This window comes from Taudactylus pleione, unplaced genomic scaffold (assembly GCF_031769625.1).
Source record: "Taudactylus pleione unplaced genomic scaffold, aTauple2 ptg000479l, whole genome shotgun sequence".
In the NCBI taxonomy this organism is placed as follows: domain Eukaryota; kingdom Metazoa; phylum Chordata; class Amphibia; order Anura; family Myobatrachidae; genus Taudactylus; species Taudactylus pleione.
This window is the reverse complement of record NW_028284881.1, coordinates 13,354,991-13,382,734: the sequence shown is the minus strand read 5'-3', so window position 1 is coordinate 13,382,734 and position 27,744 is coordinate 13,354,991. Positions and strand designations below refer to the sequence as shown.

Below are 27,744 nucleotides of genomic sequence, written 5' to 3'. Positions count from 1 at the left end.
TGGGAAGGTCTATATATATATATATATATATATATATATACCAAGGATGTGCGACCACAGAGCAGGACACAGAGCGTCCTTTAGATAAATGAACCCATAACCCCTGCATCCACCGCCACCAGGGATGCAGGGAAGAGTGCAGGGAAGAGCTCTAGGCTGAAAGCCTATGGCTGGTTAATGCTTGGGAGGGAGGCCCTGTTTTTTTGGGGGGGGGTTCCCACTTTCCGAGGATTACTAGCACTAGAGCAGTATGGGGTTGCATAATGCTTTGGCAGGAGGACTCTAAGCTGTGTGTCCGACTGCTGTGTTATTATAGCCCTTGCTGGCTCAGGCTGGTGCTGGTAAATGGGAAATAGGGGGAACGCTGGTTTTTCTCCCGATTTTCCAGGACCAGACCAGGCTATGATGATCAGGCAATCACAGGGTTGCTAAATTAACTTCTGTCGACCAGACAGCAGTTAGGAATCTGGGGCATACATATCTCCCTCTGCTAACTTCCACAGTGCTTTGTCACAATATATATATATATATATTTAATTTATATATCTATATATGTGTATATATATATATAAATATATATATATATATATATATGTAAAGACACTAGCCACAACCACTGACGGTTGAAGTGAATAACATTGATTATCTTGTTACAGTGGCACCTGTCAAGGGGTGGGATATATTAGAAAGCCAGTGAATAGTCAGTCCTTGAAGTTGATGTGTTGGAAGCAGGAAAAATGGGCAAGGGTAAGGATCTGATTTGACAAGGACCAAATTGTAATGCCTAAATGACTGGATCAGAGCATCTCCAAAACGGCAGATCCTGTCGGGTGTTCTCGGGCTATATAGTGGTTAGTAGTACCGACCAAAAGTGATCCAAGGTAAGGACAACCGGTGAACCAACGAACCGGCGACAGGGTCATGGACGCCCAAGGCTCATTAATGTGCATGAGAGCTAAGGCTTGCTCTTCTGGTCCTGTTCCACTGTACTGTAGCACAAACTGCTGAAAAAGTTAATGTTGGCTATGATGGAAAGAGATCAGAACACACAGTGCATTTTCCCGCCATTTGCGCATGACCAGCGCATCCTGTATAGACTCTGGGCGCACTCTAGTGCCCAGAGTCTATAACTCCAGCGCTGGCCGTGCACAGCTCAGTGCGCTGCTGGCCGCCGAACAGAGAGGAGACTGCACACGGGCCCCCTCCTCTCCAGAAACACCTCTGCTTTCTGCAATTAATATATCAGGTACACATGTGTCTTTGTCCTGGTCTGAATGTGTTTGCAATTGCGTAAGCACTCCCTTATCGTACTTGGCCTATTTTATAACTCCTTTGTCCCGTCCCATCTGCCCAGGCATAGGTTGGCATAAGTGGCAGAATCCAGTGATGTGCGGTCAGGTGAGGCAGAGCCTTTCCTGTCATACTTAGGTATACTGCAGAGTTTTGACTATAAAAATGATAAGAAAAAATTAAAGAACGTATTATACATATCTTCTTTGTATTATTCTAATCACTTTTATAGTCAAAACTCTGAAGTAAATAGTGTATGGCAAGTGAGGCACTGCCTCCCCTGACTACCTTTTCCGCATATCCCTGATCAAAACTCACCAAATTCCCAGCACTATATACTGCTGCACCATTGTATAATGCCCACAGGAACCCTCGGGTTCATATATGTATGTGTAAATCTGGTTCTGATACTGGCCAGTGCCTCCCCAGGCATTTACCTCACTGCACGTCACTGGCAGAATCATGCAAATCTGCATGGGCACTAATACATTTTCCTGGGCAGATGTAGAGCGAAATGAGACAATATCTATATTGAATCTCTCATTAAAGAAAGCATAAAAATTAAATATTTATTAACTATTGAGAAACCTATGCTGTAAGCGGAGTTGTTTTATTGCTAACTGTAGTATAGGTGAATACCGGAGGCTTATACTTTTGGTTTACTCAAATACTTAGTGCAGTCATCACAAAAATAAAATCAATAGCGTTTTATGGCACAATTCCCTTCTCTTTGTTGACAATATATTCTGCTGCTTTGACCCATGTAGTATATTGCAGAAATAGACATAGTTCCGCAAAGCAAATGTGCTGCGCGTATTTTGTGTTCAGTAAATTGCCTTTCTTATTTTTAGAATAGCCAATAACACATCGACCATGACTACTTTAAATTAAAAAATAATAAAAAGACCCATTGAGGAGCTGATGCATAATTGAAGACAAGCTGGCTGTAATTGCTCTGATATTGCGTGCACAGAGATAAATGCGTCTGTATGCAGAGTTTTACTCATTTTATGCGAGTTGACTGCGACTACCTGTATGTTTGGGTTTATACTGAGCACGATTAGTACGCACTTACATCAGCTCTATCCTTGGTGTAAAATTGATATCTGAAAACCAAAATACTGTACTTACACTTCCGCACAACTATTCCACTGGCACTTCCTCACTAAACATCATCTATGTGGGAATGCTCCGCCCATCTAAGTGGGAAAACTCCGCCCATCTATGTGGGAATGCTCCGCCTCTGTTACAGCCCAGTTACGCCTCTCCAGTAGCAATTGGAGATGTGAATGCATCCCTATGCCCCTGCACAGTGGCGTAAGTTCATCCCAGATGCCCGGAGGCAAGTTATAATTTGGTGCCCCCCTCGTCACAGCCGCTGACACTGTAATGTAGCATTTTGCATGCAGATACACTCGCAGTCGCACACAGAATATAGGTATGCCGCAGATCATTTGAATCAGCAGAAGCTGCTTGTGAGTTCTATTCACATCACTGTGCAAATGAAATGCATTTGAAGGGAAAAATTAGCACAAAAAGATTCTCAATGTTACCGAGTCTCTATGCACTCACGTGTTATGTGTGACGCACGGAGGATAGATGTATGTGGACACATATGTATGCATTAGTCACAGATAAGATATGGTGCAATTAGCATGAGGCTCAGAGTCCTCCAGTTGGAAGCCCTGATGTGGGGTGGAAAGCCCTCCTGATATCCCTGATGGAGGGGAAAACCGCCTTATGTTTAATTCAAAATACTGTAAGACTGCCACTGTGGTGGGACTACATATCACAAAATGCCCAGTCTACTGCCGACTGCATCACATGCTCTGAAATTGCTCCACCAAAGATCTGCCCCCCAGTCTCAGTTGTTGGTGTCGCAGGCCACTGCCTCCCATGCCCTATTGCTCCATTCGATACATCCTTGCTGACATCCAGCTCCTGGAAGATCTGCTGCCGCACTTATCCTCGGGCCAGCCACTCAGGACTCTGCTACACGGGTCCGCGGCTAGGACTGCTGCCAGGAGTGGGACGGGATGTTGTGGGTGAGGGGGGCGCCGGACATGTCACACTGACATAAGAAGCTGCAACACCAATCAGTAGGGACAGGCTATAGATAGAGGGAAGCGTCAGCTGATGGTCTGACACTGAGCTCTCCACTAGTGTATGGTAACTTCTCAGGTGCCGGGAAGAGGTGCCATGTATTGGGCAGCCACTCGAGTACGTAGTTACAGCCGTAAGTGGGGTGAATATATTGTGGGCAATGGAGGAGGTGCCCATCAGTGCTGGAGCCCAGCGGCAGACGCCTCCATTGTCTCCCATAGTTCTACCCCTGCCCCTGCATCATCCATACTTCATATACCTGGCCCTGGGATATGCACAGTGTGAAACCACGAAAGATACTTTCTGCAAGTAGGCATACTGTATGTTTCACTCTGCATCAGTCCCTGAGAGTCAATTGTGTTTGTACATTTACCACATATTGCTGGTCGATACTTGCTGGTCAGGATGGTGCAGATAATAGTTGGTCATTGTATTCTAAGGAGAAAAAAATGTTCTTGGATTAAAAAAGACATTTTACACTAATATTGGACATAATATAAACTCTTGTGTGTGACATTGAGCATATTCTAGCATGGAAGTAAAGCTGGACAGGAAAAAAGCTGATTTAAAACATGCTGCCCCTTATTTTAAATTGCCTTGTCTTTATACCATGTATAGTATTCATAAAAAGGGTCCTTATTATAGCGCATAGGATTGAATGACTCCAGCACAAAGAAAAGCCAGAAAGATTAAGAAGATTGACTCTTATTACCCAAAATAAAAAGGAAAGGAAATGATTAAACAGAAGAAAAACAACGTCTTCTCTTTTACATCCCATTACTAGATTTGCATGTCTATTCAGCTTCAATGTAATTAAGGAAGATGATCAAAAGCAGTTGAAAATGATATATTTTACACAGTCCAGCGGTTGGCCATTTCTAAAGGTTTCCAACTGCAATAAGGAGGATCTTGCCTGCAGGAGGCACTTCTAGTAATTAATCGCAGTTCCTTTTGATAACTGCAATCCTCAGAAGGGTTGGCGACAAGAATATCACATAGAACGTAGAATTCAATTCTCTTATCTGCTGTGGAGTCGTCCAGGAGATTGAATATGTTCTTCACTCACTTTTTTTTATGTCTCGACCTAAAACCGACAACCACAAGAATTAAAAATGTGGCTATATTTCATTTTATTTTTAACTGAAGTGCAATGCAACATTTTTGTTGGAATTGAAAAGCTTTCTTTGTCCTAGAGATGATAAAGTGGATCATTGTCATCCTAAGTTTTACTCTTTTTGAATTTGTAAACTAATTGTTTTATGTCTGTTCTAAATTAATTAGGTCATGGTGTCTTTTCTAATTTAGACACAATCTCCGGGACTAGCAAGCAGCAAGCAGTTGAATGCAAGTCGGCCTTAATTGCTCCCATATCGCGTGCAAGTAAAAACCATGTATATTCTCCCATATGCAGAACTATATGCATTCTGTGGTCAGACCGCCCCCATCTGTATGCTGAGTTTCATAGCCATCATCATTTTTATCTGTCTCTATACCTGGTGCAAAAGTTCCATCTGAAGTCAGTCATAATTATGCTAAAATATTCCACAGTTCCATCAACACACCCGTGGCGTATCTATAATGGGTGCAGTGTGTGCGGGGTCCAGGGGGTCCCGCATCGCACACCCTGCACTCATATTATTTTAAACTTACCAGTCCGTGGTCCCACGGCGGGTGTCAGCACTGCTCAGAACACCGGAAAATGGCTGCCGTGGAGATTTTCCCGGTGTTTTGCGCATGCGCAGTAGACTCCGGGCACATTGTAGTGCCCGGAGTCTACTAATGCTCTGGTGGCTGGCCAGCCGCATCAGTCGGCTGCCGGCCACCGGGGAGAGAGGAGGGGGCCCCGCACGATTAATGTACACGGACCCCCTCCTCTCTTACGACGCCCCTGCAACACACCCTTTGTGAACGTAGCCTACATAGGAAAACCCTGTTACAGCCCAGTCATGCCCCTGCAGTTGCAAGTGAAGATGCATTCGGTTTAAGTACAACTTTGAACTTTGAATCGTACAGAGCTACATGTGCTTGGTTTCGGAACATGCACAGAGTGAAAACAAGCAATCTATTTATCTATCTATCTATCTAGATCCCGATGTAGTCAAAGGTCCACAATAAAAATGTTGACATTCATAATTTTGACACCACAATGTTGACAGTTAAGATGTCGACATTGTTAAAATGTTGAAGGCAACATGTCGACGTTCTTAGAATGTCGACAGGTGAAATGTCAACATTGTCAGAGTGTCAACATTAGGGTTAGGCTGTGGGACAGAAGGTTTTAGCTGTGTGCTGGAGTCTTAGGCTGTGGGACTGGAGGGTTAGGCTGTGGACTGGAGGGTTAGGGTTAGGCTGCGGGCTGTGGGGTTAGGCTGTGGGATGGGAGTGTTAGGCTGTGAACTGGAGGATTAGGGTTAGGCTGCGGGCTGGGGGGTAAGGCTGTGGACTAGAGGGTTAGGCTGCAGGCTGGAGGGTTAGGGTTAGGCTGTGGGCTGAAGGGTTAGGCTGTGGACTGATGGGTTAGGGTTAGGCTGTGGGCTGGAGGGTTAGGCTGTGGACTGATGGGTTAGGCTGCGGCCTGGAGGGTTAGGCTGTGGACTGATGTGTTAGGTTTAGGCTGCGGGCTGGAGGTTTAGGGTCAGGCTGTGGGCTGAAGAGTTAGAGTTAGGCTGTGTGGCGAGTTTAGGGCTAGGCTGATGGGGGAGGTTAGGGTTTTGTACTAGAGGGAGGGTTAGGGGTAGGAATTAGGGATAGGGGAAAAATACCTAAATGCTCAAGGAACGGAAGTCTGACATGAAAGTCACAGTTACATGACTACTGGGACACACAAGATGCCACTGGAGCCGCTGCAGCCGTTGGGAGCAAGTAAGGTATAGTTAGGCCACCAGGTTAGAATGTCAACATTTTATCACTGTCTAAATGATGAATGTCGACATGGTCAACATCGACATGATAAACATGTCGATATGATGATTGTCGACATTATGACTGTCTAAGTATAAAAAAGAACGCTTGTGTAATGACTAAAATGTAACAACTATGGATCTGAGAAAATAAAAGATAAGAAAATTATAAAATAGAGTAAAAGTAATAAAAAGTAAAATTAAGATAAAAAGTAAAGGATAAAAATAATAAAATAATATGATCTCCGGGCAATGCTGTGAAGAAAAAAATTAGAGATTGTGGTATTAACCACTATGTGTTTATAGCTTTTTTGCGGGTATTTGTGTTCAGCCGGGCTGTGGGGGTTGTTGATGTTGCGGGCTTTGAGGGCGGTGTCACTTGCGTGAAGTTTTGCAGACACTGGCAGGTTCTAACTAGCTGACCCTGTTCCTACCTTTGCCTCCTGGCAACGGTCACCTCTTCCTCCTCGCAGTAATGCGGCAATGTCCCGGGTCCCCGTCAACATCTTACGTGCACCAGAAGTGGTCACGATCGCACTTCCGGTTTGGCATCTTTCGGCTATCCCACCATCCAATGCGTTTCATGCAGTAATGCACTTTGTCAAGGATGGTTTACCTTGTGGGTAGACTCTTTTTATACCTGGGAGATTGAAAAAACTTTATTGGGTCTGTTTAAAAAAGGAAGACCTCTGCCGGGTCTTCTGTTTAAAGAAGCGGCAAGCACATGTTTGGGTGCTTGTATTCTAGATATCCAGCATTGCCCTCAAAATAAAATGAATAAAAATCAATAAAATTTAAATAAATGAAAAACAAATAAAAAATAAATAAAAAACAAATAGATGCTAAAAATAAATAAGAAAATAATCAAAAAATAAGTAAATGAATAAAAAATAGATAAGCAATATATAAAAATGATCTTTGAAGTGTGTAAATTGATAGAAAAAAACCTGATGTTGGGGTGTATGTAGAAAATTATTTTTCATAGGAAGGCGTTGAGCTCGATGTCTATATTTAGTCCTTTGGGTTTCAAGGTTTTAAGTTCGTATATATCCATTTAGTTTGTCTTTTTTAATTCTGTTACCAGGTCTCCCCCTCTCCAATGTGGGGTCACTTTCCCCTTTATATGACTGCCGACATATCATGCCCAACTAATAAGTAGTGGTCAAAATTGTGGAAACTTTTTTGAAAATGTGTGTTTTTAGGATTTAATTGCGTATAAGAAAATCCTATGAAGGTATATCACTGGAAAGATAATTTTATACACAGTATAATGCAGTTCACTGCAAACAATTATCTTTATTAGTTATAGCTAAATAAAGATAAGGAGCACATTCATTGCTACCAGAATTGATAGTAAAATATATTGTTTGATTGTTCGCTGTTATCTCTAAAACAAAGACAGAAAAGATTAAAATGAGCTAAAAAGCATATTCGTTGGTCAGAAGAACAATGGAACAGGGTCATCTGGAGTGACGAAACCAGAATATCCATATTTGGTAAGGTAATGATGGAATGAAATATGTCCACAGAAGACTTGGAGAAGATTTGCTACCTGAGTGCACAACACCTAGGGGTAAATTTACTAAAGTGAGAGTTTTTAGAAGTGAGTTTTAAAAGTGAAGTTGCCCATAGCAACCAATCAGATTCTAACTATTATCTTCCAGAAGGTGCTAGTTAAATGTTAAGTAGAATCTGATTGGTTGCTATGGGCAACATCACTTTTCAAACTCACTTCTAAAAACTCTCACTTTAGTAAATTTACCCCCTACTGTGAAGCATCCAGTTAGCGTTGTGCTGTGGAGGTGTATTACAGTAAAAGGTGTGGGACGAATTTGTGTGATCAATGACACTTTATATAGCAGCAAATACATCAGTGTCCTGCAGTGGGGGGAGGCAGTTGGGGTGAGCACACACTGCTGCTCTGCAAAGCAAAGCAGCGGGTGACTAGACGCTGTACACATGCGCGCAGCATCTATTCACAGTGCAGAGAGAGCCTGGGGGCAGCCCAGCATCTCGGAGAGTGCTGGGTACATCCCCCAGTACCGGAAACGGAGGTGCTGCAAGGCTCCGAACCCTTTTTCCTAGGCTCCACCCCCTTTCCTGATGTTGGTGCGGCAAGGGTCCTGACCCACTGGCCACCAATGTTGGGAGGTATGTAATTGCAGCAAAAGGCTTCCAAACAAAGTACTAATGGATATTGTGCAAAAGTAAGAAATGTACTTTCCCACATTTCAGTACGTACTGTATAACTGTTTTCAAAATGTAACATTTTTTAACAAAGTTCATTTTATTATGTTGTATTATGTTCTATATGAAATTACCATTGTAATGATGTATGCTTTTTGTTATAATACTAAAATATATTTATGCTATAAGCTGTTAAACTTCAAAAATGCATATTTTTCAAAAGATTTCCACAATTTTGGCCACTAGTGTATTTATATATATATATATAGAGAGAGAGAGAGAGAGAGAGAGAGAGAGAGAGAGAGACAGAGATGAAAACTGAAGAGAAAATAATATTACCATTCTCATATATATGTGTATATTATGTCAACATTCACAATGTCGACACTGACAGAATATGTACAGCCATGGCCAAAAGTTTGGAGAATGACACAAGTATTGGTTTTCACAAAGTTTGCTGCTTCAGTGTTTTTAGACCTTTTTATCAGATGTTACTACATACTTGCCGACTGTCTATCTGCCCCTTCCGGGAGGAAGCAGCCAGATCGGCATTACTGGGGGCATGGCCAGCAAACGGGGGCGGGGCCGGCCAGATGACACGTTTTGTAAGCGGAGCGGGGGCGGAGCCACACAAGCGCGTCATTTTGGCCCCGCCCCCGCTACACACTGCCGATATTACAGGCAGTGTGATGCAGGGGGCGGTGCCAAAATGACGCGAATTGCGTCACCGCCCCCCTTCGCTGCCGGGGGTTTTACAAACAATTGGAGTGGGTCAGGAGGGGTCGGCGGCAGCCGGGAGACTTGCCTGCCTTCCCGGGAGGTCGGGAGCGGCACCCGATTTTCGGGAGGCTCCCGACCAAATCGGGAGGGTAGGTAAGTATGTGTTACTATGGTATACTGAAGTAAAATTACACACATTTCATAAGTGTCAAAGGCTTTTATTGACAATTACATTAAGTTTATGCAAAGAGTCAATATTTGCAGTGTTGACCCTTCTCTTTCAAGACCTCTGCAATTCGTCCTGGCATGCTGTCAATCAACTTCTGGGCCACATACTGACTGGTGGCCGCCCATTCTTGCCTAATCAATGCTTAGTTTGTCAGAATTTGTAAGTTTTTGTTTGTCCACCCGCCTCTTGAGGATTGACCACAAGTTCTCAATGGGATTAAGGTCTGGGGAGTTTCCTGGCCATGGACCCAAAAATTAGATGTTTTGTTCCCTGAGCCACTTAGTTGTTATCCCTTTTGCCTTATGGCACGGTGCTCCATCATGCTGGAAATGGCATTGTTCATCACCAAACTGTTCTCGGATAGTTGGGAGAAGTTGCTCTTGGAGGATGTTTTGGTACCATTCTTTATTCATGGCTGTGTTCTCAGGCAACATTGTGAGTTAGCCCACTCCTTTGGCTGAGAAGCAACCCCACACATGAATGGTCTCAGGATGCTCTACTGACCTGGGTCTGCCTGCACCCACGCAGACCCTGGCCTTGTCCCTCCCGGAAATCGGGAACGCCCCCGCTCTGCCTCCCAAACGCCGCAGCCTGTCGATCAGGCTGCGGCTAAGACACACTGTGAGTGAGCTCGCAGTCGTAGGTCTGCACATGCTCATTGTACCTGCTGTGCATGTGCAGTCCTCCAAACATCTGAGATGTGCGCTAACCATCGAGTTAGCATACATCTCTGAATCAGCCCCATTGTGTGGACCTCTCAGCCTGGGCTGGTATGGGAAAATAGGGGGGAGGGGATGGCTTGGAGTTCCACATATTTCCTATAACCAGCATCAGGCTGGTCCAGCTGGGTAGACAATGCCATATTAGGGTACATACAATGTGTGTTCCCTATGCTATCACATTAACAAGCCCCAAACTGGTTAGTCCAAAAATAAAATGGGGTCCCGCTCCCATGGAACTACCAGCCTTTAGGTGTGTAATTTTAATATTTTCTTTACAGACTGACTACAGGTGCCAGCGAGCCCTTAATGTCTATGCATGCTGGCACTTGTTGTTCCACAAGTACTGGTATGCTGCGGGCAGGCATGCTGGTATCTGGAGTCCACATGTAAAGAACAATATTATGATCTATTTTTTATACATTACCCCAGCACCCATCGCCACCAGAGGTGCAGGGCTTGTAGTTCCTCTGGAGGGGGGACCCCATTTTTTTGAGGGGTCCCCACTTTCTGAGGAATTCCATCCCTAAGCTGACCAGTTTGCAGATGGTTATTGGCCCCCTGCAATGGCATTATCCCCCCGGCTTGTTCAGCCTGGTACTAGTTATTGGAAAATAGGGAATAGGGAGAACACCATGCAGTTTTTATCCCCTATTTTCAAATACCATTAAATATTTTATTTTAGTTTAGCCTTTACAGTTTACAGTAATTTGCAGTACTTCTGTTTGGGTGGATTTGCTGTAGTTTTTTCACTTCCATTTGCCATCAGTTTTGATCTTTCAGTGCATTTAGAACTGCAAAACCTGACTGACATCGGCGTTGGGTTTAAATTCGTGCTGAAACCAGGCGGATTATAAATATCCGATTTTTACACTACTAAACAGTGGCTATATCCGTCATTGGGCCTGATTCACTACGGATCAAGGCTGCGATTACGCACGCAGTCATCGCTATGCCATCGCAGCAGAACATAAGGACGCCCACCTTACCTTACACACATCTGTAATGTTTAGCAAGACTGCAAAACCATCGGTAACATCAAGTACAATTGCAGTCTTACACACACTTGCACAAGGTCAGACCTTAGTTAGGAACTGCTAACTTCATCGCACGCTGTGAGTACTCAAGCTGCGTAAGGCATCGCAGTGGATAATTTATGCACGCCACTGCAACGGCGTTCAAGTGACTGGCACGCATGCGTTTCGCCAACCCCTGTCACCTTCTACAAATGCCACTTCCTGTCAATCACTCTGCGATGGGTCTGCATAGTCCTGATCGCAGTACGCAACAATCAGACGATTGAGTGCGTAATCGCAGTTGCGATCCTTGCTGAATCAGGCCCATTGTCTGTCAGTGTTGAATTACAAACAGACCTTTAATAAATGTACCTACTGGAGTCTCTGATGATGCAGACAGTTTGCTATCTGTATATACCTAGAGTCTCCAATTGGACCGGAGCTTTGTACATTTGCATAGGGGTCATTATAGAACCTCCCAGTGTCAGAGGTCATGGTGCAATTATCACATATTGGGGCAGATGTATGAAGCTCTAGGAAGTGATAAAGTGGAGAGTGATAAACGACCAACCAATCAGCTCCCAACTATCATTTTTCAAACACAGCCTGTAACATGACAGTTGGGAGCTGATTGGTTGGTCATTTATCACTCTGCACTTTATCACTTTCTAGATCGTCATACATCTGCCCCAATGTCTCATATTGTTGTGCATACAGACAGGCTCTAAACACAAATGTAGTCATAATAACAAAATTATTACGTTTTTTATTTAAAATGTTCTTTCATTATAACTGTTTATTTTTGTTCCCATTTAAATTGTACTGTAAACTATATTTTGATATCATAGTTTGTTGTATGTAAACATAACATTTACACAAGTACGTTAAATAAAATCAGTGTTGTTTGTATTTCAGTGGGTTTAAAAATGGACACTTATTATCAAAATCACTTTTACAGCTGAGAGACAGATGTGTGGCATCATTTTCTCTGCATTGAAGTGTATCTAACTGCAGTCAAAACGCTCTGTGCTTCCTGAGTGGCAATAAAGAATCCCCGTGGAAAGGATTCTGCCAACCAAAATATCCATAAGGCATAATGCAATATGTAACACATGATAAATTTATAGCCATAAAATTCTAATGGCCTCTACATAATATCATTAAAATAGAACTTTACAGGTAATGCGTTTTATAAACACTCCATCCAAAGGTGCAGGTAAGTTATTATGGGGCTACATATGTTTCTTGTGTAAGAGTTTGGAAGCCAATGAATGCAGGTAAGGGGTCGGAATTATAGACAGTAAATGGGTTTCAGGATTTGAAAGCAGATAGGTAGGTGCTAATGCTAATAGGTCGATGTATGGGGAGGAAAGTGAAAAAAAGCAGCTCATGCAAAGGCAGAGACAGGAGTTACAAGGCTTCACATGGGTAAAGGTTAGGGGGTCTTGCCAATTTGGAATAACAGAGAAATATGTATCATTTTAAGAACATACTGGATAGAAAAAAACAGAGTTTTGCAAGTTGCATGTAATTGATACACATTTTTATTTTTTTTGTTATAATAAGCAATTACTGTATATATTTGAATATATACTAAGGATACTTGAGGAAACACATGGCATATGTTCGTCTATTTCAACCCTTCAAAGTAAAACTTAGATGCATGGCTAATAAAAAAAAAGGTGAGAGATAATGAACAAACTCCATACTGGCTGTCAGACTAATCCCTGAATGAACACACTATTATGCCCTGTAGCACATTATTATGTCACTACAAGGCCTGCATTTTTTGTTTGCTCAGAAGATGTCTATTAGAACATAGACAGTCTCTCCTCTGATTAAACATAAAGTCAGGTGCTGATTGGTTACTAAAAGGCTGGCTAATGGCTGTGTGGAGTCATGTGTTACAACGGAGCTGCTTCCTACTGGCTCTGGAAACATCCATTATTTTGTGTGGTCAATAGGCTCAGTCTCAACATTGAGGATGTCAGTTTAAGTAGAGATTTAAGGCCAAAGTCTTTATAATGCATAAGCATTTTGCATAATAATCTTGCCTGGTGATGATGTTTGATAAGCAGATTAGTGCTGACATTTTTCTCTTTTCTGTTAAGTATAATCAAACTTTCCCAATAATTGAACTGTCATAACTGTTTGCACACTAAGAATATCATGTTTCATTGTCCCACTAGTGATCTAGAATTTTATTATACATTCATATTTGTAGGAGCCTGCAGTTATTGCTTTCTTTTTTGCCTATTATACACCTCTATCAGGAAAATGCAGTCTGACAAAAACTAGAGTGTTTGCATTATTTTTGAAAGTTTCCGTATGTTTCTCTTTTTATATTTTGCAGGTTTCAATGTTTTTATAAATGTATATGAAGATGTGTGTAATGATTCTTGAAATAGGGCAATAATAATAGTCACGCCTGTATGCTGTAATAAAGTAACAGGTTGTGAGTTATAAAAATGATATAGGCTGCTGCTTTCCACATAGCAGCTGTGATGATAACACACACACACACACACACACACACACACACACACACACACACACACACACACACACACACACACACACACACACACACACCTATGATATGTTGTCCTTGTAAAGACTAAAATAGTTGGTACATTATTTTGATACGTGTTTTTTAAACTTGATTATGTATAATTTTACTAACAAATCTGCAAACTATACTGGATCAGGTTTAATTAGATATTTTAATGGACATTTTACAAAAAAATATTAGTCAGTTAAGTGGTTAATTTAGTCATGTGGCAGAGGACATCAGTATTGTGTTTATCATGTTTTTTTTGTGACTTTTGTATTCTTCAGTCTTTTTATTAGAAGGGTATTTGTACGCATAAAAATTTGCATACTCACACAGAAAGCACCTGTTTGGTAAAAAATATCTTCTCATTGACAGTATAAAGCTGGCCACACACTAGACCAACTTGCATCCCACCAGCCAACTTGTTGATTGGTTGGAATGAAAATCTGGTAACGTATGGGAGTAACTGATGATCAGCAATTTGCTCCTAAATGCCAGAAAACAGATGAAAATGGTCGATCAGACAAGTTTGTTAAATGTTTGATCTAAACTATTTGTTCAAACAACAGTTTTGGTCCATTTTCCAGCGTTTGGGAGTAAATTGCTGATTGTCATTTGCTTCCATACCTTACCAGATTTTCATTCCAACCAATCAACTAGTTGGCTGGTTGGACAGATAATCTTTAGATGTGTGGCCAGCTTTAGATGACTATCAATTAGTAGCACCTCCTGAACAGCTTAAATATCAACATATTTGTGTGGGATGAATGAAGCTTTGTGGACATGAGCTAAACAGGGTACACTTCCTTAAAGTACTCTCTTTACTTTTTGAATTTCAAATCTCATGTTTGTATTTGTGAGCACTTTGAGGTACATGAGTGTGCCCAGCCAGCTTTTAGCTATGAATTCCCAAATCTGATCAACTCAGCCCATTGTGTGATACAAGAATTTGCAGCTGACTGACTCCTCCATCTTGATGTAATATGTATGTATTTCACATAAAACATGAGCCACTTTCCACAGCAAAGACGGGGAAAAAACGCATATTTGGTAGCGCATTTTGCATGTTTGTAAATGAACCTTAATTCTTTATGTGTGAGAATTACCATGGTCTGCCCCACTAAACTGAATGTTATGGGTAATACTTGAGTGCAGTAATTAGATTTAAATGCTTTATACAGGTTCCATATATGTAATACTAAAATATTTCTTGTTTACTTTCCATTTGCCTATTTCACTTATAGGAAGCAGTCTATCTAAGCAAGATTGGGCCATTCAATGGCCAGCCACAGAAGCAGGGAAGGAAAATATTGCCTACACCCAGCAAGAGACTGCTCAATGGATCCGAACGCACCTTTCACAGAGTCCCAAACTACAGGCCAAATGCCTCCAGCACTATTGCCATTTGCCTGTAGCTCATGGATCCCTGTACACTAATGTAGACAGGTTGACTGTTGAAGCATATACAGGCTCATGCCATCCTTCAGAGACTGGGCACCGCTCATTACCACCATCCCCCCGCCAGCGGCATACAGCGCACAACAATCCACCACGGACACCTAACATAGTCACCACTATGACCCCTCCAGGCACCCCCCCTGTAAGACGGAGGAACAAACTGAAACCACCGGGAACACCACCTCCATCATCCAGGAAACTCATTCACCTAATCCCTGGATTCACTTCCCTGCATCGGAGCAAGTCTCACGAGTTCCAAGTTGGTCACCGCGTGGATGAGTCTCACACACCCAAGTAAGTCACTACATACAGAGGATGAGAAATTGTAGAACTTGGTGTCACAGAGAGGAAATGTACAAGTCTATATTATATTATGGAACTTATTTACTAGAAAAGACAGTTATACCAATTTATAGTACTGGTATTATTTTCACATGTTATAGCTGTAAAATATCATTACATTTAATTTAATTGCCATGATTTCAATTTGACATGACAGGTAATTGTGTTGTTTTATATTACATTTAAATGATGCTAGTAATTCTTGCACTGTTTATCACTGTGTTTTGTCTAGTACAGGGATGGGGAACCTCAGGCCCAGGGGCCATATAAGCCCCCCGGAATCATTTGGTATGGCCCTCTGAGCTTTTTTCTGCTAGCCTCATCTGGCTAGCAGGGTGCCTAGAATGCCACCCTGCAGCCAGAATGTATGCAGCAGTGCCACCAGGAGCGTCCTTAGGATGCTTCAGACGGTCACACCGCTGCCCTTGTGGCTTCCCGAAGCATCTTCAGGATGCTCCGGGCATTGCTGTAATCACCGGCGATTGTGCCCCCGCCCCCGTGTGGTGTCACACTGAGGGGGCGTGGCCTCCACTCGGCCCGCAAATAATGTTATACATATCAAAATGGCCCTCATCAGAAAAAAGGTTCCCAACTCCTGGTCTAGTAGATAGTACACATTGCGCACCACAGTTTAATTGTATGATTCAAACAATGTCAATTAAGCCTATTAAGCCTATTTTCAGTAAGAAGGCATTCCTGATCATTTCCTCTTTACATGAGCACTGGAGGACTGGCAGGAGGGCAGTAGATCTGCAGGCACTGGTGGTTGTTTTTGCAAAGGCCATTACTGATAGTTGGTTACTGTTACATTACAGTTGTTTAACCAGAGCACTTAGAAATGGAAGTCTGTTTACCCCACAACATTTTGAGATAGAAAACTGGCACAGCCATGATTACTAATGCTGCAAGATGATATTACTGCCTCATGATTTGTTATTAACCTAACCCATTAGCCTACCCCTAACCCTCCCTCCCCAGTGCCTAAACCTAACCTTCCCCCCTAGTGCCTAAACCTATCCCTCCCTCCCCGCACTCTAAACCTAATCCTCCCTCCCTGCATCCTAAACCTAACCCTCCCCCTAGTGCCTAACCCCGTTACTCACCTTTGGGAACCCGGCGGTCAGGATGCTGGCGCCAGAATTCTGATAAGTGTTAGGATTCCGACGTCGGCATTCTGAACGCAACCCTTCAATATATCTAATAGATTTAGAGTAGCAATTTGTTTTTATACAAAACCAACATGCTACATTTCCAAACACTTCCCGCTGCCCACATCATAAAGGCTATTACATTTGGGCCCCTGACTGTTATTATTGAATAATTTTTACATTTACCATGAATGCAGATGATAATAACATATTATTTATTTATTTTAAACAAGATGTAATGTTTATTTAAGCAAATTCAAAATACACAGATAGTTATGGGGCTACAAAATAAATTTGTTTCTGTAATGCAAAGGTCATTTCTTTTTATATATATATTTTTTTTATTGAAGCAACGAGTGTTACATAAGAATATCTTGCAAACAATATGCAGAATAACCATCAATGTATACATTACTGGAAGTTCAAAAACAGAACAAAGTATTGTTTACATCAAGTCAAGAGAATACATATATATTACAAAAAATAAAAAAATTAAATCACCTCGCTTTACCCAACCCCTCCCCCCTTGAACCAATGCAATCCCCCATGTTATGTATTCTGTTTCAGTTCTAATCTTACAATAGACATCATTCTCTTTTGGGTTGCTATAGATTTTTCCTTTCTGGACCATAGGGGTTTATTTACTAAAGTGCGGGTTTATAGACGTAGAGGTGTTGCCCATAGCAACCAATCAGATTATAGCTATTATCTTCTAGTAGGTAGAATCTGATTGGTTTCTATGGGCAACACCTCTAATAAATCCGCACTTTAGTAAGTAATACCTAGTATAACAAAACCAAGAGATACTCTGTAGAATTAGTAAGTTATTATAGAACATCATTTTAATAAAGGTATTCTAGATGGTTGGAATAAATGTCTAACACATTTATTTGGAAAACGTAAAGGACTTTAAACTTGAATAGGCAAAAAATGGGCAAATTATCAGCCATCCTGATTTTCTCATGTAACAAATAGCATTTAAAACGTGCACACTTACACACATGACATTTCCCTCCTAGATACATGGCCATATGTGAGACTGCAGATATCCGGCCTATGCTAATGTCCTGGACTGTCTCACATAAGCAGCAGACACCAATATTTTACTGGAAGCCTGTAAATTATCATTGCATGCAAACTGAAGGCCCAAATACCCCAGTAGGCAGATGGGATTGTGACTAAAGAATTAGTTAAAGCAGCGGAGATGGGTGCGGGAAGCAGGACCCCATACTGCCGCCTAATGCAGAAACTGCTTCCTGGATCCTTTATTTCATACACTAATTTGCAGCTGTTTTGGACCAGAGATTCCTCTTTCTCCTAATTAACCCCTCGGAAACCTCAGAAGAAGATGCTGAAAACCTTTTAAAGCTTTTATATCTGTTTAATAAATTTGGCCAGATTACCCAAGAGTTAACTGTAATGTTACAATATGATTTTGCATTTGCTGTTCCTAAAAAGAAGGTGAGATATGAAGGGTTACTGTCTGTTCACTTTCAAATAAGTTTTTTCCATTAAATCTGTTAGGCTCAAAAACACATATTTGAAAATAAACCCTGGTTTTTGTGAGATTTTAGTGTACTGTAGATGATACAGCACGGCCTGATCTGGGTAACAGACACTACCAAATTGGAAAGGCACCATGCCGCCAGAATCTCTGCAGCAGCAGTGCCACCTGGAGTGTCCTTAAGATTCTTCAGACATGCACACCGCTGCCCTTTCAGCCCCCAGGAGCATCCAAGGATGCTCCGGGCTTTGCTGTAATCACTGGCGATTGTGGCACTGCCCCACCACATGATGTCACATAGAGGGGGCGTGACCTGCACCAGGCGCCGGGAGCCCTAGTTATGGCACTGCCCATAGCATAACCTTAAACTCCCCCTAGTGCCTAACCATGACAATCCCATCCCGCAGTATTAAATGTTATTGGCCTCTGTCCTTCCTTTTCTGGTGCTAGTTTGCACAGCTTAGGTCTGTAAAAACTAGGAGATGTAGACGTGGTCAGAAGTTTTGTCCTATGATCTGGACTAACTGTGGCAGGGCTCTCCAGAGACCTAGGCTTTGCTGGGTATGCTGGCCACACTTTTGTTTCTGGTTCGTAGAGTATCTAACCACCTCTGCATTTTACTTTATATATAATTTGCCATTTTAATTTTCTGGCTTAAACATGCGGAGAATTAAATTTACCCCTGGACCTTGGACTTAGAACTAAAGAACTCTATTTATCTTCCATTTTAAAAACACATTTTGAATAATAATTTTCCTTACCAATAATAGTATTTTGGAGGGGCGTCCCTCGTCTGAAATACCCTCCATTTACCATATTTAGCAGGGCACCATAACTTGCATAAAGCAGGGTCACTTTTGATCACCTTCAATACTACTTTTTGGTGTAATGGCCCATACACGGGTCGATCAGACAACGATCAGATATCATTGTCTGATCGACCAACATGTGCTGGATGATTGTTATTGGACATCCAGCACATGCAGCATCCCCCAAAAGACTTAACGATCCCGCAATCAACGATCGTGGGTCGCTATAGTAAACATGCTAACCTGGTCAATATAGACCAGGTTGGCCTGCATGCACGGGCGATGGTCGATATCGATATCGACCATCCATGCGAACGCACATCGACCATTGTTTGGTCATTGAAAGGGGTTATATTCCGGTTGATATATAAACGATCGAACGATAAATGATATCGTTATCGTTTATATAGACCAGAATATCTGACCGTGTGTACGCACCATAAGAGAGATCTGACAAAATGGCTCTAATAGAAACCCTTATGGCTGCTGTGTCAGATCTTCCCTGCTATGGAGAAGATCTCGTAATGGCAAAGGTGAATCACAGATGTCCTTAGTATTTGTTGGGGGATTTATTTACTACATTTGATTTTTAAAGTGGAAAAACATATTTAGCTTAGGATGTAAGAGCATAAGGAAAACTGACCAAGACGAGACTTTTCAGTAGTATAATGCCAGTAAAAGATTCTTGGTCCAGCACACAATTATGCAAACAAATAAATAATGTATACTGTATGCATACAGAAAGGACCAGCAGCCCTGATTATCCATACCTATGCCTTGTGCTAGGTCAGTGCTGGACCGGACAGTTATGCAATACAACAATAGTATCAAACATGATTAAAAAGAAGCCCTTTTCTGAAAATAGCATTTGGCGAGTACAAAATAGCATCCACAGGGTGAATGAGGTGGAAATAAAAAGATTTGCAGAGATTCCAGCTGTGAACTCTCACTTACTAGAACAGCAGGATGCTGCTTTGATTATGATGCTTTAAAGATACTCCATTTTCTGCTTGGAGAAAGCCAACAATTTAAATGTAGCACGTAAACTAGTTAATATTATGAAACAATATTAATGTTAGCATCACAAGATATGCTATATATACTGTGTGTATATATATATATATATATATATATATATTCACACATGGTCGAGTCACATTATTATGATCACCTGCCAATAACCAGATTAACTTCCGTGTGCAGCATGGACAGCAGCTAGACAGGCTGGGAGTGACTCAATAAGGTGCTGGTAGGTTGGCACAGGTATCTGGAGCCCTGCTGACTGCACTGCATCCCACAGCTGCTGGAGGGTGCGTGGTGGAGTATCCATAGAGCGAACACGACGATTGAGCTGGTCCTACAGATGCTCAATTGGGGCTGTCCATTGACCAAGGCGGTTTGCATTACATTTGGTGCCAGTGTGTTGTCTATACAGACCGGATAAGTACTGTATACTCTGTTCCTCTGATGCACGATTTTGTGTGACTGAAAATCAATTCCTGGATACCAATGTTTATTTTTGACATGCACCTTACATAAATTGACTTCTTTTTGATATCTCATCTGGTGTGCTGGTCTTCTGGTCTTCCCATTTGTGGTTACCATTATAAATATATATATATATATATATATATATATATATATTTATATATATATATATATATATATAAAACAAACTATGAATTCAGCGCCAGTACCAAAATTAATCACTAATGTGATTTAAAATTATTTACACACAATGCAAGTGAATCCACAAGAAATGATCTACATGGGTGTCAGCTCCATGTCAATAGTATGTAGGATTGGTGAAAGTACTACTTTGTAAATGGAAAAGGAGGTTTATTGACTGTGGGCGACAATACTGCTATTGGTACACTGAATAAATTAAGCAAAGTGCTAAGTGCAAGATGTGCCTATAAATCACACAATAACTTATGCATTGATAAAAAAGTGCTTTAGTGCAAAGATAGACCAATAACGTGATATAAAATTGTCAAAACTGGTTTTAAAAGATATTAATTTAATCTAAACGAGATAAAAACAAATACAAACAAACATTATGGTTCCTTCAAGAGGCAATACCACAAATAAATACAATACTGAAAAAATTAGGAATAAAAATGAAAGCAATTCGTTTGCAAATTAGGATAAAAGAGGTTTAGCTTATCTGGATGTCAGTATAAAAGAGTCTGCATTTGGATCTCATTTGCTTGCCCATCCTTTTTTGAAACTCTAATAAATTGCCCCATTTGCCCATGACAGCAACAACGAGTGATATGTGTTCCGGAGATCTATCGCACACCTTATATACCCACCAAGCCAGCACACGGCACATGAAATACTTAATGGGCTATGCGCTGCCGACATCAAATGTTGGAGGTGGACATAATAATGTGACTCGCCTGTATATATACATTCCCCTTGATGAAGTCCAGATGAGAGGACGAAACGCGTTGGGTCAGCTGCCTCTTGCCTGAAATTAAACTTACCACAGATAAGCACCATATGCTTTCTTTTAAGCTATTCTATCATATTTTAAAGCTTTTAAAAAAACTTTTTTGAAATGTTTTCTTGAAGTTTTTAATCGCTTATTACTGTTCATCTGTGTGTACCCTCCTGTGTTTTAATTATATTTATACTTATATTTATATATATATATTTTTTATATTTGTACTATTGATTTTAACACCATTGCTGCACCATATTTGCACGTACGTGCCTTTATATGAACTTTTGAACAGGATTAAGATATCTATGAGAGTTTGTTTGTTCGTCTTTTTGTGTATATATATATATATATATATATATATATATATTAAATTGAGATATTTTATTCTTCAATTATTTGGTCACAGTTTACACTTTATTAATTCATATCTTAATTTATTTATTCATTTATTATTTTCTTGCACGTTTGCACAACACTGGTTATTATGTATACGTCAGTCGCTTAAAGACCTGGTATATTTAAACCATATATATATATATATATATATATATATCAGAAAAACTTTTGCTATCGGTGCTAACAATAATATACTGCAAATCTATATGTGTAGCAAATGAAAGCAAGGGGATTTTGTCATGATTTGATCTTGGCATTTAGGCCTGCAGCCCAGCGTCAGGGGACCCCTTGTTTTTCTGCAGGTCCCTACACTAGCATATATGCCCAGCACACCATTACATTGCAGTTAAATGTACTCACCTCCTAGATACAGAGGGACACATCTATACAGGGGCTGGCTGTGAGCCACACCCAACTAGGCCTTTTATAGCCTTAACTGAAAGCTGCCATGATAGCACAAGGCAAAATTTTGAAACAAAACAGAAAAGGAATATTCCCACGCTTGGTTTTACCCATATAATACATGGTACCAGCAGCATGGCAATATTATTGCCATAAATGTATACAAAACAGAAAAACTTTTGCTGTCGGCGCTAACAATAATATACTGCGAATCTATATGTGTAGCAAATAAAACCAAGGGGATTTTATCATGATTTGCTCAAAGCATTTAAGCCTGCAGCCCAGCGTCAAGGGACCCCTTGTTTTTCTGCAGGTCCCTACACTAGCATATATGCCCAGCATACCATTACATTGCAGTAAAATGTTCTCACCTCCTAGATACAGAGGGGCACATCTATACATGGGCTGGCTGTGAGCTGCACCCAACTAGGCTTTTTATAGCCTTAACTGAAAGCTGCCCTGTGTCACGACCAGCATTTCTCGGCATGGTTGTTGGCGTGTGTTACCTGTGTGGATGTTATGGCGGGGGCCGTCTGGTGGTGCTGGTGCCTGGCAGGGAGCATTGGCTGTGCGCGGTTCTGTGTGGGCATATTATCATTCTGTGCTGGGTAGGCCTGGCGGTGTTTCCGTTCCGCTCCGGTATGGGCGCCGCCATCTTCCTTTCGGCCATGTGACCTAGTTCCCCAATCCTGCCGTGTCACATGCTCACTCTCTGACCACTCACGGCTGAGCGCTGGGTATAAAAGGGAGTTCAGAGCTCCCTAGCATTGCCAGTGCAACGTGTTTCTCAGTGCAAGCTGAGAGAGAGTTCCTGAGCTTGTCCGCCTGCCTGTTAGATCTCTGCCTAAGCCTGCTTCGCCTAACCTGCTCCTTACCCTGCTGGACTTCCACTGCCTTCTCCCACTTCCTCCTCCTTTTGCCTTCCCCATTTCCTGAGTACCCGTGCAGCTGTTACCCTGCACCTTGCCTCCACTTGCACTATTGCATTATTTCTTCAGCCACAATTCTTTTCAGCCTCACAAGACCTGGAATACTGGACTGTCTTCTGTTATCACTACCTGGACTTTTTCCCATTGCCTCACTACAGTTCCCAAGTGCACTTCAGTGCTATACCCGGACTTTCTGTTTTACCACATTCATGTCTGTTAAGCCACTCATTAAAAGCTCCACGTTTATTTTGAAATCTGCTTCAGTGTCTGCTCCTATTACCACCCCGGGCCCACAACAAAACCAGAACCTCACACCATGATAGCAAAAGGCAAAATTCAGGGCCTGATTCAGAGCCGGACGCTATTTGCGAACGGTCGTTCAGAAAAACGGGCCGGCTATTTAAATTGAGCGCTTGCTCTTTGCGGTCTGTTGATGCCTCTATGTCTGAGCGAACGAACGAAACATGCGCTCGCTATTTTGTAAAGACGCCCCCTGGCCGTTCGCATCATACGTCATCTCCGCTATTTATTAGATTAATCGAGTACTTCGAAAGGTGTCTGAACTGCTCGCAGTGCTTGTGGTTGGATTTTCCTACCGCAATCATATGAACAGTTCAGGCAAAGAGACAACCAAGTGACGTGGCTGATGACGCTGCTTTGTTAATTATGCACACCCTTAAAACGCCCGTTTTGACCGTTTGGCAAGCCTGCGTTCGGATCTCCACTCCCCGTTTTCAAGCACCTTCCCCTGTTACCACCCACAAACGCCTCACCCTGTCACTCAAATTAGCGGGCACTCGCTATTTTGCGAGCGCACAATTTCCGACCGCAATGACTGGTTGGCGCATGCGCATTACGACCCATACGCATGCGCAGATGTGCGAACATCGTTCGGAGCGAACGAGCGGCCGCTTACGAGCGGCTCTGTATCAGGCCCTGAGCCTGTGCTGGACTGCTAAGTGCAGCAATGACCAGAGTGTCCTGATGATGCTCCAAATGACTGTACTGGAGCATCTAAAGCAGTAGCGCATGCGGAGGGGGGGGGTTCTGGGTACTCAGAAACCCCCCCTGACAGAGGGCAGAGCAAGCACAACCATGTAATTAAGCCCCGCCCCCTGACGGCAGAATGCCACGATTCGCTGGTCAATGGGGAGGAGGTGGAGCCAGTATGATGCAATATAATTATAATAGCATAATTTGGCTCCACGAGGGCGTGGGGCTTATTGATATGGTGCCTGGTCCCATCTCCATCTACAACCTGCTGCTGCTTCATGGTAAGTGTGTGTCTGTAATGTATGTGTGACATATATGTGTGTGTGTATATATATATATATATATATATATATATGTGCATATATGTCAGTGTGTGTATATATATATATATATATATATATATATATAGAAAATCCAGAAAACCCGGCACTCATAACCTTGGGTCAGAGATACTTGCTAGGGTGCCTTTCCAAAGGTGCATGACGCTTCCTCCACATAGCATAGAACAAACGGACGGCACTCCATAGACTTGGTTAAGAAGAATAAAATGGTCCTTTATTAAGCCAACGTTTCGGGGTTCCCCCCTTCGTCAGGGACAGCAGTACAAATGAAACAAACATACATGACAAACATATAAAGCCCCATAATCAGTCCATAATCAACTCACCTGTGGGACGACGGAGGCTGTTCTTGGGGCATTTTCCCTTCAGTTTTGTCTTCATCAAGTGAAATGCATGCTCAATCGGATTCAGGTCAGGGGATTCACTTTGCCATTGCACAACATTCCACTTTTTAGCCTTACAAAACTCTTTGGTTGCTTTTGCAGTATGCTTCGGGTCATTGTCCATCTGCACCGTGAAGCGCTGTCCAATGAGTTCTGAAGCATTTGACTGAATATGAGCATATAATATTGCCCAAAACACTTCAGAATTCATTCTGCTGCTTTTGTCAGCAGTCACATCATCAGTAAATAAAAGGGAACCAGTTCCATTGGCAGCCATACATGCCCACGCCATGACACTACCACCACCATGCTTCACTGATGAGGTGGTATGTTTTGGATCATGAGCAGCTCCTTTCCTTCTCGTCTCTTCCCATCACTCTGGTACAAGTTGATCTTTGTCTCATCTGTCAATAGGATGTTGTTCCAGAACTGTAATGGCTTTTTTAGATGTTGTTTGGCAAACTCTAATATGGTCTTCCTGTTTTTGTGGCTCACCAATGGTTTGCATCTTATGGTGAACCCTCTATATTCACTCTTGTGAAGTCTTCTCTTGATTGTTGACTTTGACACATATACATCTACCTCCTGGAGAGTGTTCTTGATTTGGCCAACTGTTGTGAAGGGGTTTTTCTTCACCAGGGAAATAATTCTTTTGCCATCCACCACAGTTGTTTTCCGTGCTCTTCCGGGTCTTTTGGTGTTGCTGAGCTCTCCGGTGCGTTCTTTCTTTTTAAGAATGTTCCAAACAGTTGATTTGGCCACACCTAATGTTTTTGCTATCTCTCTGATGGGTTTGTTTTGATTTTTCAGCCTAAGGATGGCTTGCTTCACTGATAGTGACAGCTCTTTGGATCTCATATTGAGAGTTGACAGCAAAAATTCCAAATGCAAATGTCACACCTAGAATCAACTCCAGACCTTTTACCTGCTTAATTGATAATGAAATAATGAGGGAATAGCCCACACCTGTCCATGAAACAGCTTTTGAGTTGATAGTCCCATTACTTTGGCCCCTTAAAAAGTGGGAGGCACATATTGAAACTGTTGTAATTCCTACACCGTTCACCCGATTTGGATGTAATTACTCTCAAATTAAATCTGAAAGTCTGCAGTTAAAGCACATCTTGTTTGTTTCATTTCAAAGACATTGTGGTGGTGAATAGAGGCCAAAATCTGAAAATTCTGTCAATGTCCCAATATTTATGGACCTGACTGTATATATTAGAGATGAGCGAACCCACCTGAATTTAGCAGGCTCGGAGGTTCCCGCCTTACTCGGTTCTCGAAACCGAGGCAAAACCATAGAGACGGAAATCTTGCGGTTTGTGAGCTTTCGTCTCTATGATCAATGTAGTATATAAGGGACCACGCGATGGTGCCATTTCCACTCCAGCTGTGGAGACTGAACAGGAAGGGTGGGTAGTGTAGGGCTGGGAGAGGTGCTGGTGCTATCTGCTGTGTCCTGGGCTGGTGACTACTGAACCATTCTGGTCTCTGGTCACGGTGCTGTCACTGTCACTGTGCTGCCTGTGCTGATCCATTCTGGTCTCTGGTCACGGTGCTGTCACTGTCAGTGTGCTGTCTGGTGATCCATCTGGGCTGTCTGCTGTGTCCTGGGCTTGTGCTGTGTCCATCTTTGGGCCCAAGTTCTGGACTCCAAAAAAAAAAAAGTAAAAAAAAATCAAAGTGTCTTTTTAGATTTTTCTTTGTGTGCATGCGTGTTAGGCTTAACCACAGTAGTGCACAAGAGCCAGATAGCAACTCACGTTGCAACCTTGTGCTGCCCGACTCCAGTCGTTATTAACCACTTAACTGATGTGGTCGTATGGCATGTAAACGCAGCCAGCTATGCTTCAGCTGACAAGGTGCGACTGCACCGCCCCGCTGTGTTTTTGAAGAGGAAATTTGTTCTACACATGTACAGAACCGATCTCTTCTGACTCCCCGAACTCTACTGCGGAACCGGCAATTTCTGACCAGGTTTTACTGGTAAAATCGTCAGTTAAGTGGTTAAAAAAAAAAACAATTAAAGTGTCTTATATAATTTTTTCCTCTGTGTGTGCGTGGGTGTTAGGCTGAACCACAGTAGTGCACAAGATCCAGCGACTCCAGTCATGTTCAATCAAAAATAAAACAATACAAGTGTCACTGTCTTATATATTTTATTCTTCTGTGTGTGCGTGGGTGTTAGGCTTAACCGCAGTAGCGCACAAGAACCAGCCAGCAATGCAAGTTGCAACCTTGTGCTACCCGACTCCAGTCGTGATCAATCGTTACTCTGGGGCCAAGTTCTTTTGCAGCTGACAAAAAATATAAATCATCATTTGTCTATTTTCTAATATTTTTGTGTGTGCGCACAACTGCACGTGTGTGAATTTTGTAACCGCACCTTGGCTACACTATTGGTGATTGTGACACTGCTTCTAGACTGCAGAAAAAATATGGAGGGCTGTCACATGACTGGAGAGCAAGGCCAAGAACCACATGTTGTAGCTGCCACCAGCAGTGCAAGGCCGTCAACTTCCTCGACCTCTAGGAAGGCCCATGCCCCAGGGCTTAAGTCACGCCATCGATATGGTAAAGCAGGTTTTACTGAAATGAAGAAAAAAAAATTGAAAGGATATTTGACTTTATATAAACAAAAAATTGGCAATATGCCATTCACTACACGAAGTGGCAAGGAAAGGATAAGGCCTTGGCCTTCTTACTTTAAGAAGAAGACTGCTGATTCTGATAGCCCTTCTGCTTGTAGTAGTAGTGGTGGTGTTCCACTTAAAAATGTGAAAGTTGTTAAGACAGCTCTGGAAAAACCAACTGTGTGCCCTGAGAAATCGAAATCACAAATCCCAGATGAGAGTGCAAGTGTGTCCGC

General features: G+C 42.1%; 1 protein-coding gene across 2 annotated transcripts in view; it reads left to right on the top strand.

Moving 5' to 3' along the window:
* KSR2 (kinase suppressor of ras 2) overlaps positions 1 to 27,744 on the top strand; it is a 534,326-nt gene that overhangs the window by 198,741 nt on the left and 307,841 nt on the right. For both annotated transcript variants that reach the window (XM_088449103.1, XM_088449104.1), the window contains exon 4: positions 14,963 to 15,470. In XM_088449103.1, the coding sequence (XP_088305229.1) occupies positions 14,963 to 15,470 (508 nt within the window). The remainder of the gene's footprint in view (positions 1 to 14,962; positions 15,471 to 27,744) is intronic.